This window comes from Trichoderma harzianum (assembly GCF_003025095.1).
Source record: "Trichoderma harzianum CBS 226.95 unplaced genomic scaffold M431scaffold_23, whole genome shotgun sequence".
NCBI lineage: Eukaryota > Fungi > Ascomycota > Sordariomycetes > Hypocreales > Hypocreaceae > Trichoderma > Trichoderma harzianum.
This window is the reverse complement of record NW_020209271.1, coordinates 163,392-182,526: the sequence shown is the minus strand read 5'-3', so window position 1 is coordinate 182,526 and position 19,135 is coordinate 163,392. Positions and strand designations below refer to the sequence as shown.

The 19,135-nt window shown below is 46.0% G+C and overlaps 8 protein-coding genes across 8 annotated transcripts; 3 read left to right on the top strand and 5 right to left on the bottom strand.

The window, feature by feature from the left end:
* Window positions 1-338: 338 nt before the first annotated feature.
* On the bottom strand, window positions 339-1,262 carry M431DRAFT_513486 (hypothetical protein). The gene has a single exon (XM_024920030.1). It carries the CDS (start codon window positions 1,207-1,209, stop codon window positions 358-360), a length of 852 nt encoding a protein of 283 aa, XP_024768374.1. The 5' UTR covers window positions 1,210-1,262; the 3' UTR covers window positions 339-357.
* Window positions 1,263-2,232: 970 nt separating this feature from the next.
* M431DRAFT_99154 (hypothetical protein) lies at window positions 2,233-3,204 on the bottom strand (the record flags this gene model as incomplete). Its single annotated transcript, XM_024925116.1, has 1 exon — window positions 2,233-3,204. The coding sequence occupies one exon, from the start codon at window positions 3,202-3,204 to the stop codon at window positions 2,233-2,235; it is 972 nt and encodes a 323-aa protein (XP_024768373.1).
* Window positions 3,205-4,688: 1,484 nt separating this feature from the next.
* Window positions 4,689-5,583, top strand: M431DRAFT_155061 (hypothetical protein; the record flags this gene model as incomplete). Its single annotated transcript, XM_024912922.1, has 1 exon — window positions 4,689-5,583. The coding sequence occupies one exon, from the start codon at window positions 4,689-4,691 to the stop codon at window positions 5,547-5,549; it is 861 nt and encodes a 286-aa protein (XP_024768372.1). The 3' UTR covers window positions 5,550-5,583.
* Window positions 5,584-5,878: 295 nt separating this feature from the next.
* On the top strand, window positions 5,879-7,893 carry M431DRAFT_525212 (hypothetical protein; the record flags this gene model as incomplete). The annotated part of the gene is made up of 5 exons (XM_024920607.1): window positions 5,879-5,928; window positions 6,146-6,549; window positions 6,608-6,873; window positions 6,932-7,053; window positions 7,113-7,893. 5 exons carry the CDS (start codon window positions 5,879-5,881, stop codon window positions 7,753-7,755), a joined length of 1,485 nt encoding a protein of 494 aa, XP_024768371.1. The 3' UTR covers window positions 7,756-7,893.
* A 133-nt stretch (window positions 7,894-8,026) lies between these two features.
* On the bottom strand, window positions 8,027-9,749 carry M431DRAFT_10648 (hypothetical protein; the record flags this gene model as incomplete). The annotated part of the gene is made up of 4 exons (XM_024911618.1): window positions 8,027-8,286; window positions 8,367-9,398; window positions 9,461-9,588; window positions 9,646-9,749. The coding sequence occupies 4 exons, from the start codon at window positions 9,747-9,749 to the stop codon at window positions 8,027-8,029; spliced, it is 1,524 nt and encodes a 507-aa protein (XP_024768370.1).
* A 550-nt stretch (window positions 9,750-10,299) lies between these two features.
* Window positions 10,300-11,989, top strand: M431DRAFT_500893 (hypothetical protein; the record flags this gene model as incomplete). Its single annotated transcript, XM_024917961.1, has 4 exons — window positions 10,300-10,597; window positions 10,651-10,862; window positions 10,923-11,326; window positions 11,383-11,989. The coding sequence occupies 4 exons, from the start codon at window positions 10,300-10,302 to the stop codon at window positions 11,987-11,989; spliced, it is 1,521 nt and encodes a 506-aa protein (XP_024768369.1).
* A 704-nt stretch (window positions 11,990-12,693) lies between these two features.
* M431DRAFT_127682 (hypothetical protein) lies at window positions 12,694-14,095 on the bottom strand. The gene is made up of 6 exons (XM_024912342.1): window positions 14,016-14,095; window positions 13,904-13,945; window positions 13,654-13,832; window positions 13,383-13,577; window positions 12,888-13,307; window positions 12,694-12,827 (listed from the first exon to the last, which is right to left on the bottom strand). The coding sequence occupies exons 1-6, from the start codon at window positions 14,032-14,034 to the stop codon at window positions 12,780-12,782; spliced, it is 903 nt and encodes a 300-aa protein (XP_024768368.1). The 5' UTR covers window positions 14,035-14,095; the 3' UTR covers window positions 12,694-12,779.
* A 431-nt stretch (window positions 14,096-14,526) lies between these two features.
* Window positions 14,527-15,586, bottom strand: M431DRAFT_500890 (hypothetical protein; the record flags this gene model as incomplete). Its single annotated transcript, XM_024917960.1, has 3 exons — window positions 14,527-14,712; window positions 14,776-15,086; window positions 15,154-15,586. 3 exons carry the CDS (start codon window positions 15,584-15,586, stop codon window positions 14,527-14,529), a joined length of 930 nt encoding a protein of 309 aa, XP_024768367.1.
* Between the last annotated feature and the right edge of the window lie 3,549 nt (window positions 15,587-19,135).

Here is a 19,135-nt window from a genome sequence, read left to right as displayed (position 1 = left end):
AAGCAGCCTAAATACAGTCAGTAGCTCAACCAGTTGGCCTCGGTGAGCCCTTGGAAGAGCTGATGAAAGCAGCCTACAGGCATGAACAAATGAAAAGGCAGCAATTCCTAAGCAAAGCACATGGTGCCTGCGCACATGTCTCCGCATCGTAATATACAAATGAATAGCACGCTCGGAATACTATTCCGGTTCACCTATTTAGCTTGTCGAATCCAGAACATCAAGCACCAGGTACCTCGGCCTATGTGTCACCCACGTGGCAAGGCAGATCGATGAAACCTCCCAAGCTCTACTGACTTTTTACACAATCCGTGATAATAGTGGCAACATATAGTTATGCGGTATCAAATGCATTTCTTATTGCTCCGACAAGACTTTATAAACAGCGATCATATCCTCATCCTCCAATCCGGAATCAATTGCTTGTTTGTACAAAGAGTTGCAGACTTGGATAAGAGGAGTCTTTGCTTCCGCGGCCTTCGCCGCTGTCCAAATGAGCTCAGTGCTGTTATAGCAATCCTTCACAGCCGCTTGGGCAGACCAGTCCTGTTTGGCCATTTTGGCTAGCTTTATCTTCGAATAAGCAGAGGCCAGGGGGCCAGCATCCAGCACGCTACTAAATGCTTCAAGATTGAGACCCTGTGCTCGGGCTAGATTCATCGATTCCGCGAGCCCAGCAGTAACAGTGATGAGAAAAATGTTAACCGCGTACTTGGTCTTCAGGCCAGCCCCAATAGGTCCGCAATAAACAGCCGCGCTGGTAATTGGCTCAACAAAAGGTCTGATGCGCTCGCACTCGGCCTGGTCGCCGGCCATCATTCCCACAAGATTCCCTGTTTCGGCTGGGACTTTGCTCCCGCTGACAGGCATCTCGATAAAGTTGCCACCTGCTTCCTGGACCTCTTTTGCCAGACTCTGACTGAATTCGACAGAGACTGAACTAGTGTTGACAAGCGTCTTTCCGCGAAGCGCCTTTCTGAAGTCGTCGTCAATTACGGACCGTATGGCAGGGCCATCAAACATCATAGTGAAGATGACATCGGATTGTTCGACCACTTTGGCTGGTGTCTGGCCGAGTCCAGCTCCGGCTTGTACCAACGCTGCGCATTTAGAGGCCGTTCTATTCCAAACAGTGGTGGGGAATCTGCGACACAAATTGAGGGCCATGGGCGTTCCCATCACGCCTAACCCTAAGAATCCAACGCTCATATTGTATGGTAGGAAATTTTATTTCTTGCAGCTATTCCGTTGACCAACTCCCCTCTCTATCATGGGACAACCTTCCCAAGTATATAAGAAACCGAAAAGCCCAAAGATGATTGTAAACCCCCAACCAGCAGTCGTCTTTCATAGGGCGCGGCTAAAAAGTTGGCCAGTTGCACAGCTGTTGCGCGGTTAGATGCGGCCTCGAATGGCTTAACCGTATCGCCTATACGCATAACAATTGCTTCAAGTAAACATGCGTGGCGTCGAAGGACGGCTTCAATTGTTCCTGAATAGCCGGTGTATCTCTTATACGAGCTACGAGTACATAATTTGCGTGGATGTCTAATCTGCTGAGGCCCGCCACATAGAGACTGTATCTGGGAGGTAGATAAGCTTTGCATTGCGACAAGGCACAAATTAACCTTAAAAACGATCAGCTCAATTCAACACGTTCGGGTAATATTGACACAACCGAGATTCCTTTAATCTACGGGCCTATGAGACATTTGTTTGTATGGAGACTCCTGTTTTTACAGACATTTGAGTTTCACCGGTCGAAATAAGTCGAGATAAGAGGAACCGCGTACCGCGATCATGTATTAGTAATCATCTCGTGATACGCGGCTCAGGTACCAATTAACTAGATGAGAGAAGAAAAGAGTTATTGAATAAGAGAAATCGAAGAAGAAAAAAAGAATTTTGTTATAAAGGTTTGCCATTTTCTCCAAATGCTTTTTGCTATTGGCACAAAGGCCATTGATCTTGGAATGAACAGTAACGAAGCTGTGAACATTTCGGAGACTTCAGCCTGTTGAGAGTGCAGTTGCATGGATAATTGAATCTGTTGTTTTGAAGGTTCTGAACCTCATTGCATTATATGAGCAAACTTGAACCTGCTTCATAGTAACGTAGATGTAATTAAGTAGTATTGAGCGACACAAGAGCTCAAAGTATTAACGTGATGTACTTTTCAATAATTATTTTTTCACTCTATTTAACAGTCTCTAGGTTAGGTAATATTGCCTGCTAATGCTTGACCACAATCTTTCCACCAGCGTCATGAGAATCCAGCATCTCGTGCGCCTTTTTGATGTCCTTATACTCGAAAACAAACGCGGGTTTTGCATCCCATGCTCCCTTCTCAATCTTGCTGACAATATCCTGAAGGGGAATGCCAGACATGGGGAAGTCCGGCGAGCCTAACACTTTGCTGTGGAATAAACTGAAGTGCACTCCCGGCTCCATCTGGATCATGGGATTGAAGTCGACGACAGGATCCAAGCCGCCGAGCCAGCCTGCTTGAAGCATGCGGCCACCAGGTCGAGCCAAAGAAATAGATTCCAGCAAAACTCGGTTACCGATCAAGTTCAGGACCTTGTCGAATCTAAAGCCAGCAGGGAATTCTGACTGGAGACCCTCGTGCTCGAGTTTGGCATCAACGGCGCCCTTCGCCTTTACAAAGTCGAATCTCTCTTTCCGTCTCGTTGTCGCTGTAACCCGAGCACCGGCATCAACAGCCAGGTGAAGAGCGGCTTGGCCGATAGTTGATGTTGATCCGCGAATAAGCAGTGACTCGCCAGGCTTCAAATCGAGAACTGTGAATAAACAGGAATATGCCGTGGAGTAAACTTCCGGAACAACGGCGAGTTGCTCCCAAGGGAGCTCTGTTTTGATTGGGACGACATTCGCAATTGGAACATTTACGAACGAACCGTATCCTCCAGGACGGTTCCTGCCCATGCCTCCCATGACACCAACAACTTTGGTTCCGACTGCGATCTCGCCGCTTGGGCAAGCTGCGACAACTCCAACACATTCTAAACCGGAAATAGGATTCCACTCATCCCATTCGCCCTTGCGCATATGCATTTCGGCATGATTTACGCCAAAAGCGAAAACTTCCACAAGCACCTCTCCGTTAACGGGTTCTGGTTTAGGCACTTGTTGGATCTGGAGAACTTCAGGTCCTCCAAACTTTGATATAACAATGGCGTCCATAGTAGCATTGGCCATCGTGTCTTAGAGGTTAGGTAGATGTTGTTTGGTTGTGAGGTATTGTCGAGACTCAAGTTTCAATGTGTGAATCTAGATTAACGGTGCAATGCAATGAGTTCAGAGGATGAAACATAAACATCAAGGTTGAGGTGGCACGTTCTCTATTTATACAAGTTAACGCGTATGATACTGACGCCACCGACATAGTCTTGATGTGACAAATCTGGTCGCCGTTCTAGCTGCCAATCTCCTACGCTCAATGACTACGGATTGCTTTAGGTAGAGAGTAAACGTCGGCGTTGCCCCGATTTGTCAAGGGCGCATTAGAACATTTGCAACTGCATCTCTAATGATGTAACTGTAGGCATATATGAGTTTGTCTGGCGATAACTACTCTTCATATATCTTAATAATACGGGCTCCTCCATATGAGCTCTTTAATCCAAGCTAATGGAATGGCTCATATGCAAGGTCAGGGAGCAGCAATCTCTGTTTCTGGTCTAGCGCATGCCGTATTCTGGAGAGTAAGACCTTGCAAAGCTGCGAAATGCTGTAGTCCGTGATTTCCGCCAATTGCCGAATGGTATTGTGCTTGCTGCATCTCCGCTCCGGAGAAAGCGTGCCGAAGTCTAGTCCTAATAACGTCATAAAAATGTTGTATTTATGCCTAGAAAGAGTCAAGCGATATTTTGCTTCAAGACATACGGAGCAGGTATCTCTGTGTAAATGCGCCCAGCAAAAGCACGCACTGCGAGCATTGTGTATCAAGTAACGGCCTCTGCTTGTCGCGTGTCATGTCTTCTTGGAGAGAGGTAATGTTACTTATTCGCGAAATATTGCGAGATTTCAATATAGGCTGGTAGGAAACTTAGAGTGTCTCTCCCTGCTGCGATATCTGAATGAAAAAGAACCTATAGCTCATACGTTAGATGGCAGGATTGGTGCGACATTAGTTGATTAGTCAAGGCAAAATAGAAATGAGCATTGTCTCCTTTTGGATGCCCGCAGTTTCATTTTATTCTTTTAATTGTTTAAACTTTTCGCTCTTCCCGTCTGGCGAGGCTAGGATTCAGCGACTGCTTTTATCGGGCAATTAGCGCACGACAATGTGTGGCGCGAAACCAGCATTTCCCCCATGGGGTTTAGTGGGTGACGTCGCTGCGAATGTAGACTGGAAACTCGAGCTATGAGATAGGTTTCGCTGAGGGATTCCATATCGAGCTCTGACGTGACTTGACAACTAACGTGGACTCAACATATTCCTAGTTGAGTATGAGAAAACGATAGGAGAGAAACTCGTCCTTCTTAGCTGCTAAATGGTATAAATTCCCACCTTGAGTGTCGTTGAAGGAATTCAGTATACCAATAGTCCAACACTCCAATACTATCAGTAAACACCAACAAGCTTCAAGATACTACAGAGTAGTATTACCATCGCCAAGAACACATCAACCATATTTATCGAATATTTAAAGAGAAAAAAAAAGATGACCGCAACTCAGAACATTCGTGTAGCGCTGCCCAAGAGTGGCGTAAACGTCTTTTATCGGGAGCAGAGTCCCACACATCCTTCTAAGACGATCCTCCTACTTCATGGCTTCCCGTCCTCGTCGCATCAGTATCGGAACATAATTCCCTTACTCGCTACCAAATATCGAGTCATTGCTCCAGACTTTCCTGGATTCGGATTTACCGAAGCACCTGATGGCTTCAAATTCACGTTTGACTCGCTCACAGATGTTCTTGCCGAGTTTCTAGACTTGCTCTCCATTACCAAATTTTCTGTTTATGTCTTCGACTATGGCGCACCAGTGGGTTTGCGACTAGCCCTGCGTCGCCCAGAGGCAGTTGAGGGAATTATTACACAAAACGGAAATGCCTACGTGGAGGGTTTCGGCGACGTTTGGGGGCCTATCAAGGATTTTTGGGCTAGCAAGAACACCCCGGATGATCGATCCAAGCTGGCCGATGCCATGTTGAACTTTGACATTACCAAGTTCCAGTATGAGAATGGCACCCCGGACCTTCAGACAATTGCGCCCGAATCCTATACACTGGACTACGCTTTGCTGCAACGCCCAGGCAGGAAGGACGCCCAACTCGATCTCTTTATGGACTATCAGAACAACGTCCCGTTGTATGAGAAATTTCACGAATATTTCCGGTCTTCTCAGGTGCCTTTGTTGGCAATTTGGGGCAAGAACGATGTGTTTTTCATCCCCCACGGAGCTGAAGCATATAAAAGAGATTTACCCAACGCAACAGTTAAACTAATTGACGCTGGTCATTTTGCAGTTGAGAGTGATGGACCGCTGATTGCGAAGGAGGTAGCACAGTTCCTAGGATAGCTTACGGAAAATTAGGCGCTAATTTCACATTATTACACCATATTATGTTGTTAGTTGTACGAGTATGTGGCTCCGTGACAAATCTTTATTTGGACTGCACCAGTGCGAGTTGCGGGATGGCTATTCAGCTGTAAGCACACCGTACCCAGCACATCAGTAAACAGTTGCATGTTCCCGGTCATGCCGATAGAAATGCACAGTGTCACTTTATGCCAACAAAAGCATGGTAAATTAATGAGATATCTTATAAGGATGTCTCAGTAAACTTAAATTGTTAGTTGTGGCGAGACGGGTAGAACTTGTGATTGCTTAGCCAAAGAGCCTAATTCATGGCTGAGGAGGTGGAGCGCGTTGCGCCATTGATTTTAGCTTACTTCTAGTCTCACTCGATTTGATGGGACAGACAAGAAGCTCTCTATATATTTTCGTAATAAAGACACAACACTTGCAACCATCTATTCTTTTTCCTTATCTTGCTACATTTCATGCCACAAACTTACCTCTCTCTGTCGACTGACTTCTGATATATTTCTCCTGATGGATGATAGAAGAAGTTAGCCAATGTGCCTCACACTATGCTGAGACAATCCATGTAGCGCTAACAGCGAGTCCCTAGGACAACCGGAACGCAACCGTGATAATAACCGCCCACGGTTTGAGTTCATAACTGTCTCTGGAACAAACATCCGTGGCGATACTGAAACTCGGAGGCGTGTGAGAAGCCGAGCCCAAGCTGATTATCGTCGGCGCAACCCACCTCCACCGCGGAATGCTTTGACCGTTGACCTTGATGTTGGGTCATGGCTTCAGGCTTTATCGCGCGATGCAGCTCTGAGACCACAGCTCGGTGACCCAGCGCCGCTAGATTTGCAACAGGCCAATGAAACGATACAGATTAACCCAGCAGGTCACGAACTCATTGGCGGAAGAGAAGGAGCTGGGATTTTTTTGCTGGTGCCCTCGGATCAGCGACCACGCGCCCGCGAGTTATGGAATCATTGTTCGTTTAATGTACTACCCCCTTGTGCTGAGTTAGTTTGCTCACCACTGTGGTTTAGTGTACGGCGGAGGCTGCGTCATCTTCAAATCCATGATTGAGATTGGGTTTCTCGATATTCTACAGGGATCCGCATCACTTACACAGATGTTGTCGTCTTCCGCTTGGCACAGAAAGCAAGTGGGGACTGGGGACCATGAGAGTAGTATAGATTATGCGAGATACTCTCTCATGGCCACAAGAGCGTTGCGACGACGGTTGGATGATCCCACCCAACGAGCCAATCTCGAAACCATTATAGCAATCCTCACATTTGCAGCGTTCGCAGTAGGTGATGATTGAACCTTCGTCAATCACGGGAATTTGTTGGGCTGACCGATTATAGAATCTGACAAGCAACCCGCATCTCATTAACGTGCATCTTGATGGACTCTCTCATGCCATCAGCGGCGTTGGTGGCCTAACAGCGCTTCAGCAGTTGCCTATTATCTGGATGATGATGTATTGGTATGGCCTTAGTGGCTCATGCTTCGAGCTGTCACAAATGTAACTAATTGTTCCTTTAGGATCGATATCCGCGGTAGCTATCTCCAAGATATAAAACCACGTTATCCTCAGCCATATGATATCCTATCAACTGAGAGCAGACTCCGAATTGCCGCAATGCCCGCCGCGAGACCCTCCGACAGCAACAGCACACTAAGCCAGGATCCAGCAGTTGTCCATATTTTTGATGCAATACAGCAAGTCAACTCTATTTTAACTGCCGAAGCAAACGCACGAGGCGACGCATTCTGGCGAACTGTTCTGTTCCCGGGCTTTCACTTTGCCCCGATTCTTTATGACCTTTTATCATTACCTAGAGATGCGGACGGTGTGTCTACCCAATTCTCAAAACGAAGAGAATGCTTCCGGTTGGCCGGCATTCTTTACATTAGTGAAGTTCGGGCAAAGTTTGGAATGGACAATACCGGAGCCACATCTTACGCATATAAATTATTACTGGCATTGAAGAGTCGCAATATGTTGGTCTCATGGGGTAGCGACAACCATTTCTTACTCTGGAGCCTCGTTATTGGATCGGTCTCTCTATGCGTACCCGAAACTCTGCGTCTTGAGTTTATGGAACTTTTGTCAGAATACCCATCTATCACTGGAGTTGCATCTCTTCGCGAAGCTATACCCCCTGAGTTTCGAATGTTCATATGATGTATTGAAGCTATATGTCACATTTTGGTGGCAATGTCGGCGATGGAAAATGGAAGGTAATCTGGTTTTGTTCTTCTTGTTTGTGTGCGGATATACCATTACGCTTTTATGCTCACATGAATATACAACGGAAGGAACATAGATAATATGACGAATAATATAAAAAACACATCAGTTTCTACAATTGGGTGCCCGGAGCATATGTTAACTGTAGATAATCATTACAATGATTGCAACATATCGCGCTGATCACGATAGGCGCTTTCTCGCCTTATGGCCTCCAGCGAAATCCCGGATGCTTCCAATCAAGGTCTTCAATTTCCTCCGGAGACAAGCCGTTCAGCTGTTCTTCGACATTGCGGCCGTCTCGTTTGCGGTTATCTCTAACCATCCACACCAACATAGCGCTGCTCACAATGAGCACCATGGTCGTCGTGGCAAGATTGAGACCATTGCCGATATGAAAGTTGGGTGCATCAAAAGGCAAGAAGCTCCATGTTGAAATGAGGCCTCCAATATTGCCAAGCATGACTGAAATGAGCATTGTCAGTACGACGAGGGTTGATACTGGCGGTATTATAGTGATGGAGTGAAGTAAGAATGTGAAATACCTGTAAATCCAATTGCACTGCTTCTTGCCGAATCAGTAACGACGTTGGCGCTGACTTGTGAATTAACCATTGGGCCCAGAGCAAACACTGAACTTGTGATCAAGAACGTTGCGCCATATCTGACCCTCGGATTGGTGCTCGCCAGAAACATGATGTACCCCGTCATCCCCAGCGGTGCACTAGCAGCAATGATGATTTGACGACGGTCGATGTGCCAACTGAGAAGAGGGAACACGACAGTAAAGAATGCACCAACAATATATGGCGGTACCGTATAGAGTTGTTGAGAGATGACACTGTTGTGAGGGTAGATCGTCTGCACTACCGTTGGGGTGAAGAAAGCCAGTCCCTGTACTGTGATGTTAACAAAAAGAAAGATAATGGCGGTGGAAATTGTCATTGGATTTTTAATTCCACGAAGCATCTTCTTTTTGTCCATTTTGTCAAGAAGAGTTGTTGTTCCTACACGCTCGGACTTGATTCGAGCAATGCAAAGATCCTTTTCGTCCTGGGTCAACCAACGCGCTGTTGATGGGCGATCAGTAATGGTGAAGAAAGAGATTACTGATAATCCAACCGTGATAACACCCTCAATGGCAAAAATCATGCGCCAAGATGTAAAACTGCCAAAATGGGGTAGCTTGAGAATGGCAGATGCGAGAAGCCCACCGAAGGCTCCGGCCAAGGGGGCCATGACCAGATACATGGCTAGCCGAAACGCCAATTCAGATCGGCGATACCAACGACTCAGGTAATAAGCTATACCTGGAAGCAAACCAGTCTCAAACGCTCCAAGAAAGAAACGTACTGCGCAAGCTTGAGACTTGTTGTGGACAAGAGCAGTGAATATGGAGCAGAGGCCAAAGCCGAGAGAGGAGGCTGGGATAAACCATCCTGGCCCCATCCACTTGCACAGAATATTGCTGGGAATCTCGAGGATAATGTAAGAGATGTAGAAGATAGATAAAACGGTATTGTAGTCGTAGCCAGTAAGACCTAAATCTTTCTCGAACCCCGCAAGGCGTGCATTTCCTTGATCAAGGTCAGCAAATTAAAATATCCATAGTTGTGGCATTGGAGGAGAAGCAACATACCAATATTTGCTCTATCAATAAAACAGAAGAGATACAGCAGGGCAACTGATGGAAGTAAATAGAGGTCGAGCTTCCAACGCAGTCTGGCCTCAGCTTTCGGATCTAGCTGTACAAGAGACTGTCCATACCTAGCACGTACAAATGCTTAATACCTGATCATCTTAGAGGAGGAATGGGAGAATTACTCATCTGTTGCTGCTTGCCCACGTTCAGCAGCATCATGTAACTTCTCATGTTCCACTTCTTGATAATGAGGCTTTGCTATCGTAGAAGGTTCTTCAACCGACATATTGAGACAAAGGTATCAGATCACTCGTTGTAATGAGACAGGTTCAACTGAATTGACAGGGACGAAACGAGATGGAGATAGTGGGCCATCAACGCTTTTCTAGCAAGATCTAGTTGATTAATCTTAAAGCATTTAGCATATTTTAATTTGTCTAGCTCGGATCTACCCCGACTTCTGTCAGCTCGGGTTTGCCCCGATCCTTGGCAACCTGGGGGAGTTTCAAGGTAGTTTGGGGTTCACGATGGCTGATTCATCAGCGCAGCCGGCATTATAAAGTAGCGTCGGGGCCTCTATCCGCTATGAATTTCCACAGTGTCCGACTCTCGACCGTCCGACATCCGCACACATATGAAGAGCGACAACCAGCTGTGAACGCGTGTGCATTGCGCGTAGCAAAGAACAAGAACGTACGACATCCGCAATTTTGAGAATAATTGGTCGGATCAATTATTATACCATTCTCGCAGTTCATATTCATCTTTCTTCCTCCGCGGCCGCAAGTTGTCGATTGGTTGATCCCGCGGATACCTGTATCCGAACCGACAAAGCCATGCCCCGACATCGAGTCAGGCTTGAGGATAGGAAGCGTTCCGTGCGCGCCTGCGAGGCATGCAGATTATCAAGAAAGCGATGCGATTCCCGACTCCCGTGCTCCTCTTGTTCCCGAAAAGGAATTGGTGCAAGTTGTGTGTATGGCGACAGAGCGAAGCAATCCCCGCCAAATCGAATCGGCTCTTCTCGCGATCGTGAGGGGCTCCCGATCCATCATGAGGCTAGAAGCGAAGATGCCCCACAGCCGCTTCTCGCCCAGAATGCCAGAATGCTATTGACTGCCAAGGGAGAAAAGGGTGAGAAAGGGAATCAACAGCGAAGATTATGTTGGCTAAGCCTCTTGAGACAGTTTACGTGGGCAAGACCGCTGCAATATCGATGCTCCAGTTTCTCCGGAATGTCCTTCGACGATATGCAGGACCTTCAACTTTCACTGAAAGCCGACGGAGTAATTCGATGTTGGAGGCCACTCTGAGGTCCGCGTCCCACAGGCCTACCGACTTTGTGGATAACTTGGACCTATCGGAACGAACCGAGTTAATCCACTATTACAAAGTTGCGGTTCGTGTTGGCGGTACCAGTCTTCCGACATTAACTAGACTTTGCTAACTACTAACCAAGTCCAATGGATTTCTCAATCTACTCACGGATGGCATATTGAGCCAGCTAAATTCCGAAAGCATTGCTACACCTGAATCCGAGGATACATCGTTGAAAGACGATATAACGGCAGCCTACTTGGTAATTGCCATTGGAGCCCACTGCAGAGGCAACGGTGACAAAGATGTCAAGACATCTTCGAACTATTTCGCGGAGGCACAACGCCTCGGCTTCCAGGATATGCTGCTAAATCCGAGTCTTTCCATGGTGAGAAACTTTATCCTTATGGCGTTTTACATGTTCTGCGCTTGTCGTAGAAATACGGGCCTATTGTATCTGGGGGTTGCATCGCGAGCAGCCACTATCCTCGGCTTACACTTACCGGAGTTGAATGCGACTTTACCGGCTGATATACGGACGTCGAGGTAAGTTTCTCTCTTGCCTTGGTACTTATTCATGACGAACTAATATGCCGCTGAAGAGTGCAGATATGGAAGAGCCTACGAGTTCTCGATCTCATTACCAACTCTATACTCGGTAGGCCCAGCGGAACACAGGATATCCAGCCAGAGGCCCAAGAGGCGAGAGGGAAAACGGAGCTACTCCCTCATACTTCGATGACATTGGATGCCATGTTTGAGTCTTGCTCTATCGTCGAACTCATAGCACAGAAGATAACTCGGGACGGAACTCTTGACATTCCTACAGCTGAAGAGTTCCTGCAGAAACTACGCGGTTGGGCACAAGGTCTGCCGTCAACTTTACGCCAACTATTGACTCGAGAGAACGACGGTTGCGTGGAAGATAACCACCAACAAGCAGCTATTGGCAACATTCATGTAGCTTGCAACTATTATTTCGGCGTCATGTTGGCTACACGGCAATTTCTCATCAGTGAGGCTATCACTTGGCTGCAGCAAAAACAAGCAACCCGAAATGAGGGACAATCCTTTGCCCCTTCTCCATCAGCTGCAAAGGCTCAAGAGCTAGCAAGAGTTTGTACCGACTCTGCTACTTACCTTGTACAAATGTGTCATGACGCTGGCACATCTGACTTCCTGCTGGGTAATATGTGTATACTTCAGTAAGTTTCGACGCCTAATACCAGAGGCCCTTAGAGAAGCGTAAGACTGATCAGATATTGACTTGAGCAGGGCGTGGGTTTTCGCTGCAGGACTTATTCTTGGGCTCTCCCTCCTAAGGCCACCCGAAATAACGAGTTCGGAATCGCATTTTTACTTTTCTTCATCGCAGAACGTCTTGAAACGGATTGCAAAGTTGAGCCCTCAGGCACAACGTTACGCTGAAATCCTATCCGACTTCTCAAGGGCGATCGAAGGATATCACCGACAGCTACAAAAAGACTCTTCTTCGAACAATGTTCTCTTAGAACGAATATTGAAGCCTACGACCTCTAATGAGAGTGGCAACAATACAACAGGACTGCCTTCACCAATGATCAGTCACATGGGATATTCATCGACTGAAGAGGGGGACAATCCATCTATCGACTTGCTCGACGGTATGCTAATGCACGAGCCAAGCGCTATCGCTCTGTCATTACAGAATACCGATGATTTTGGATTCAACATTCTATGGGACGATTACATGTCCACCGCAGAACCCCAGGAGGCATCATTCAATGGGAATTTTGAACAATCGTCTTGGCGTTTAAACGATCTTACATCAAATTTATATCAGGAAGGAAGCGGTTCATGATATCCATCTGGATGTCATCCTTCTTTTCTTTACCGGGACAGTGTCAATGGTAACTGTTTCAAGGTCTTTATGCATGAACGAACATCTACGCCTAGGTTAAAATGTTATATTAGTCCAATTTAAAGTATATTGGCGCTTGGTAGCCGCTGAAGGTAATTATCAGTTGAAATAGGGGTGTTTTAGAGCCTCCGACGCCGTAAGTCGTTGCTATGAATACATTGTAAGCAACATATTTCCCAAGGCCATTAAATATCATCATCATCTTACTTTATGATCCCACCGTAGGAGCTTATCCAAGAGATCTACGGCTTCGTCGCTCTGATATCGTTCATTTTCCTCGCTGAAGAAACTTTCCCAATTCCTCTTCTCGTAATGCGGAATGGCATCAACGCCATCTGGGTCAGTTTCTATACCGTACTTCTCCACATAGTTGAGCAGGCCTTTGGTTCCCAACACCCGTGCAGTCGCCTGTAGGAGGTGAAAGTTGCTATTTCCGTGAAAGAATGGCTCTTTTCGGAAGATTAAAGAAGCAAAAACCATTCCAAAGTTCCACATATCTATGCTGCAGTCATATTCCTCATAGTCCAAAAGTAATTCGGGGGCCTTGATGAATCCATAACTAACACGGACGCTATACCTAGAGTTCGGGACGTAAACGTCGGCATAATCCCAATTGAACAAGCGCAGCTAGCACCATGTAAGTCATCAGCTAGGGTTCCAGCAAAGGAAGGAAGTGGTTGGCAACTACAAAGAAATTCCAACCTTTCGTTGACTGTGGTCAATCATGATGTTATGTGGCCGAATGTCTCTATGCATGACTCCCTTGCTATGGCAAAATTCAAGAGCCCTGAGAAGTTCTTTCATATAGTATCGGGCATCTTCGGCACTCAGACGGGGATATAAAGATCTAAAATCGGTGTTTTCGATGTATTCGAGGACCAACGACAGTGGTTCCGTCTGTCAACTTGTAAACAGACATTCTGTCTAGCTAGTTTGATCCTGTGTACCGTTATAAGAGTCCAAGTGGGCATACCTGATTGTCTTGTACAACATCATAGAGGTTCGGGATGTTTGTTCCTCCTTGTAAAGAACGAAGCATTTTAATCTCTTGCTGTATCCTGTGTCTCCCTACTTCCTTCGCCGGCTTGACGATGCATCTCTTGAGATCTCTCACTCGAACGCCTTCAAAGATATCTGCATGTTTAGTGGAGGCTTTTTTGAAGAAAAGATAAGGGGTTTTTTAATTAGCACAGATGTTAAATGAGGTGAGGGACGTGATTTACCAAGTTTGCGCACGATCTCGTACGCATCGCTGCTCGCATATCCTGCAATAAGGTGTCACAGATGCAATACGACTATTTATTATTATGCGTACACGCTATAGTTATTACATACCTTCGGAATTAGCCGACATTCTCTTGGACGTGGTTATGCGCGGTATTTAAGAGGCTGATGTTGAGCGGGGTTGAAGTTCGTGCTACGGCGATGTTAAGATCGTCGGTGCCTGGTGCGTTGTATTTAAAAAAATATTACGCTCACTTGGGTCGCCACTATTCACACAGCAAAACATATTTGTTACAATTGTTTTTGTCAAAAATAAAATGCCTCACAATTACGCATGAGACACTTTTGATCATAAGAATAACTTGAGCTTCATCGGGTGTGGGAATGCATAGGTTAGCGCTGTGAGGTTACTAGGAAGCGACAAGAGGCTTCTAAGCACTTAGGGGCCGACATTGATACACCAACTCATTGCTATTATATGTCCCACGCATCAATTGTTATAGATCAATCTGTCAATAAAATTACGCTTTTGCTTACTAGGTTGAAACTCCTTTACCCGCTAACTACGCAGTGATCACGCACAAATGATAACTGATATTTCCATTAACACTTCACACATCTTCTACTGTACTAGCCCAGTAGTATCTGGCCCGTCTACAAATTGAAAGACGGGGTTGTAAACAGATCTCGCCAAGAGATATCCTAGCAGACCACCGGGGCCAAGATCTTTAATACCACCTCTCAAATGAACCATCCTGAGAATCCCTTCGCCATGCAATCTATACTCCATTAAGTTTCCTGATAGAAACTAATGGGTGGATGACTGTTAGTTGCATTACTCTTTAAATACAATAATTATGAAAATACTTGCCTCTTCCGTTGTTAATACCAAAGCCAAAGCGATGGTATAGTCGCTGATTTCTCTTCCATCAGAGGCCGAGAGCGCAGCGCGAAGGATTTGGATGCATTCACTCTTATATCTTAGCAGCGACACTCTGTACGAATCATCGTCGGGGTGTAAAACTAGTAAACTTCGACAGGCTGCCATCAACAGGCCAGCTTGGAGGCCTCGTTCTGTAAGCGACCACGGCACAAACTGCGATCGGACATTTTGGAGAAGGAGTTGTTCAGTCTCAGTGTGGATACAATCTGTATACCCGTTGTCTACAACGTAGGTAATGTCTGCAAGATTTAGTGCTCTAGCTTAGATGCATATATATGGATGTCAATAAGCCACGGAAACACTTACAATGATCAATCAAGCCATTCTCGTAATCAGAAACCGCTATGGCCGTGCTTTGAAAGGGATTTCTCCGATTGGATGTTACATAGGTTTGCGGATTGGGCATCCATATTTCTATCTCAGTTGGTCGAACCTCCTCCTCGTGCTTGGGTTCACGTGCCACTGATAGCTGAAGTTCTCCGGTTTTTGGCACCGATTGGGTGTCAAAATCTACTTGGGACCAGCGATCGTTAGCCTTGCTCGATCCAGTCTCTGGCTGATATTGCCGAATCTCTAGGCGGGCACGTCGACTCTCTTGCTTGCGACCATGAGTGTTTTTGGCCACGTGTGAGCGTATAACAGTGAGTGCATCCGATTTGGTGGCGTCGCTGGGGTTTGTCAAATTGAGAAACCGTATGCTTGGCTGCCCCTCTTTGCCTTTAGAGCTTCTTGGCTCCATGCTGTGAGCAGTCACTGCATGTGGGGAGTTTGCTATGGCTAACGAGCGCTTGTAGATGGAAGAAGATATGTACAACTGCCGGTTTTGAAGAGTTCCGTTCGGCATTGCCCCCGAACCAGCCAGACTTTATGGCCTCCGAAAGGCTGCTTATTCTTAACAGAGCGACACTAAGACGCCTCTCCTGAAGTGTCAAACGCCGCGTGGATGGTTAGTTCCTGTTCGGCATGGCGTTCCGGGAATCGGCTCAAACTTCGCACCGTGATTTACAACGCAACCTGATCCGTGATACCTGTTGCGGTATAACTGATGACCCCCATCAATCATCGAGATGCAAAGCCTGAATTCTGCTACCCTTGCGAGCGAGAGCCGTTTAATTTGTGGAGCATCAACGAAAAAAACAGCTCTCCGAGGTCCGCAATTTCTCCTGATTGAGCGGTCCAATATGCGGTTACTAACGCTATTTCCAAAAGTGGGCAACGCTCTGACCCGACGTGCATGCACATTTCCATGGAGAGTTGGTTGATGTTGGGGGAACACTTCTCCGTATATCGACTCAACGACTCAACGACTGGTTTATGTTAAACCACAACCTCTGCGGGGCTAACGATAGACACGAAGTCAACAGTACGAATCGCGCTTTCGTTAGCCAGACTGAATCTTTGTACTATATGTTCATACTATATGAATGTGTTCGCTGCTACACTTCTTGGCTATTCTCGGACAAGATGCGATTAGCGTTAGTTGTCAACTATATGCATAACACAATAAGAGCAACAGCTGCGACACCACATGACAGTAAGATTGGTCATCATGCTTAATGTTCAGTCTCAGTCAGAAAGTACTGCCTAAACAAGAAAAATGTTACATTTAACCCAATCCGTGTCTTTCTCTTTGGAATCAATCATGCTGATTTTGAAAGGAGGCCAAATTGGTCCACTAGCAGGCATCGGCCGTGTGGGTACCATCGATCAAAGGGCTGCATTGCCCAGTAGCTAAATCTGCCGCTGGGCTACTCTTTTCTCCTTTCCGTTAGCCGTCGAGATTAGGCATCACAACTAATAATAGCGCTCAGCTCAGGGGCGATTTTGTATCACTGAGAGCCTTTGGGACTGGTACTCTATGGTATAGTATTTTTCATGTAATCCGTAGATAGGTAAGCGGAAGTAGCCGGCTTTGCTTTCTTCAAATAAGATAGGTCACGAACGCTCTGTTCCATGGGTGATCAAGCTTCATGGCCAAAATTGAGTCTCAGCGAGTGCCGTTGAGAAAAATTCCATGGTATACTGGATCCAGCTCGGTTACACATACCCCTGTATCTCGCTACCAATGGTAACTAGGTCCGTTGGTCGATTTTGCTCCTTGGGACAAGGATGCTCCTCGATACTCTTTGGAGAAAAGTTTATATATTCTCCTTCTTCTAATTAAATTGAAGGAGTTTCTCAGCAGAGGCCATCCATGCAGTGCGGATTCGTCAATTCTATTGTATATGATCGATCAATCGTTGCAGACTGATTGAGATGCAATGAAAAACTGGGTCGTCCCACTCCATTATGTCTAATCTTAGAAATCGATGAAATTTGATGGTAATTCAACTTTTCGAAGATTTTGACTTGCAGTAGATGATCATGTACCTGGTGTGCCGGATTCTACCAACAAGATGTTATAACGAATATCTGATGGAGAGCTTTGCAACTTCCATCATATCATACCATCTCAATATCGCTTGTAAGATTGTATTTTGTAGGCTTCAATCGAGCTTGATGGCATCATCGCTAGGGGTTCCCTGCTAGAGAGTCAAGGGGTGGAAAGAATGCAGCGCCGCCGATCCCATACAAATTATACTGGCAGACTGGCGGTGTTTTCTTTCTATCGCATGAGAGTATAGTGTAGTAGTGCCCTCCTCGAACCGCCATGCGTCATGGAAGTACCCAAGACGATGAATTCTTCTAGAATCTACTAGAAAGCTAAGCTGGGTCTAAATAATGCTTTTTGGATTGGAGCTAGAACATTTCTCGTATTGCCCAATCCACATAAAGAGTATTGTAATTATTACAGCAGCATAATTAGTGATCCATGTGTCCTTGGAATTAAGAAGAGCAGCCCTACGTTCACCGTAGAATGTTCCTATCTTCACAGCAGAAGCCCTTGTCCGTATTAAAATTGATGCGGACACACTACCACTCCCATCAATCCACACCCAATTACAGCACGACATTCTGGTGCGCCACGTAGATACTTTACAGCATCACACAATACCATAGTATCGTTATTCATTTCATCCTTACCCTTCAGCATCATGATATTCAATATTACCAGATTCCGTCTTTAGTGAGGATTTGCTCGATCCGCCGCTATCGTCAGAGCTATCTCACGGCGCCAGCTTTGATGATATTGGCGCCGCCTCAAGGACCGGCCCTGAGACCGAGGCCGAGGCCGAGGAAGTTCTTGAAGTCATTCCGGCTACCCAACCTAGCGCTGACGAGCCGGATGAAATGGCTGGAAATGCAAAGAAAAGAAAAAAAAAAGAAATTGGCGCCGATTGATAGTATATATAGTAGTGTTGTAATGTGAAGTTTTGTTCCATTGTCTCCTTTGTCAGTGTGTGGGGGTGGTAATTGCAAGTAATGGGGTAAACGTAGCTTGTGATATGTAGTACTGCGGTGAAGACAGATATTCTACGGTGAAAATTAGATTACTCGTTGAGAATAGCCATCACGAATTCTGCCATGCGGCAGAAATATGGTCAATTAGATAATCATAGCACATGCTAATATTTTACGTCTTTGTCCCTCTGATTGGCTTAGTCGTGTTAGTAATGCCAGTGTCCAACATGCTGGAGAACGAGTCATCGTTCATAATAGTAGGATATTCTTTCTCGGCCAATGTGACTAAAGCTGTTTATATCGTTACCACTAGAGTGAGGCTCTCAAGTGTGACAGGAAGCCTTATCAGCCAGCACGAGAGCCAAAATAAATGTAAACGATGTGACTGGTATTGGGCTCTCGATAAATGTTCAGGTAATTTAAATAACAGGCATTTCAATCAGGTAAATAGAGGCATGTGGAAGGTATATAGTTAAATCCATCCGCGGTCGGCATGTTGTAACCAACGGCCATTTTAACTACTACATGGTTTATAAAGGGTCAACTAACACTCTACTTCATTCCACCAGGTATCGATACAGCTGCCGAAATTGGTCAACGTAAACTCGATATATGTTATTTTCTTCTTCTTTTTATACGCATGTCCATGACCTACACAATGACTTATGTCATTCATTGCCTGTTACCAAATCGGAACTGCCCGATTATCAGCATGTTGCGGGGGGTCAAAGAGACCGACGGACCGACCATGCAATTGAGGGGATAGCACCGGAAATAAGACCCTCCTCTTAACCTTTGGCTAATATTTAGCTGCCGCGACTCCGTGCTCCGAACGCAAAGACGATTTTGACTGGGAGCATCGACCACGGCTGAGACTTCATCCGATGATGTTGGGCCAACTTCATTTCTATCCTATTTTAGTCCATTAGATGCATTAGATGACGAA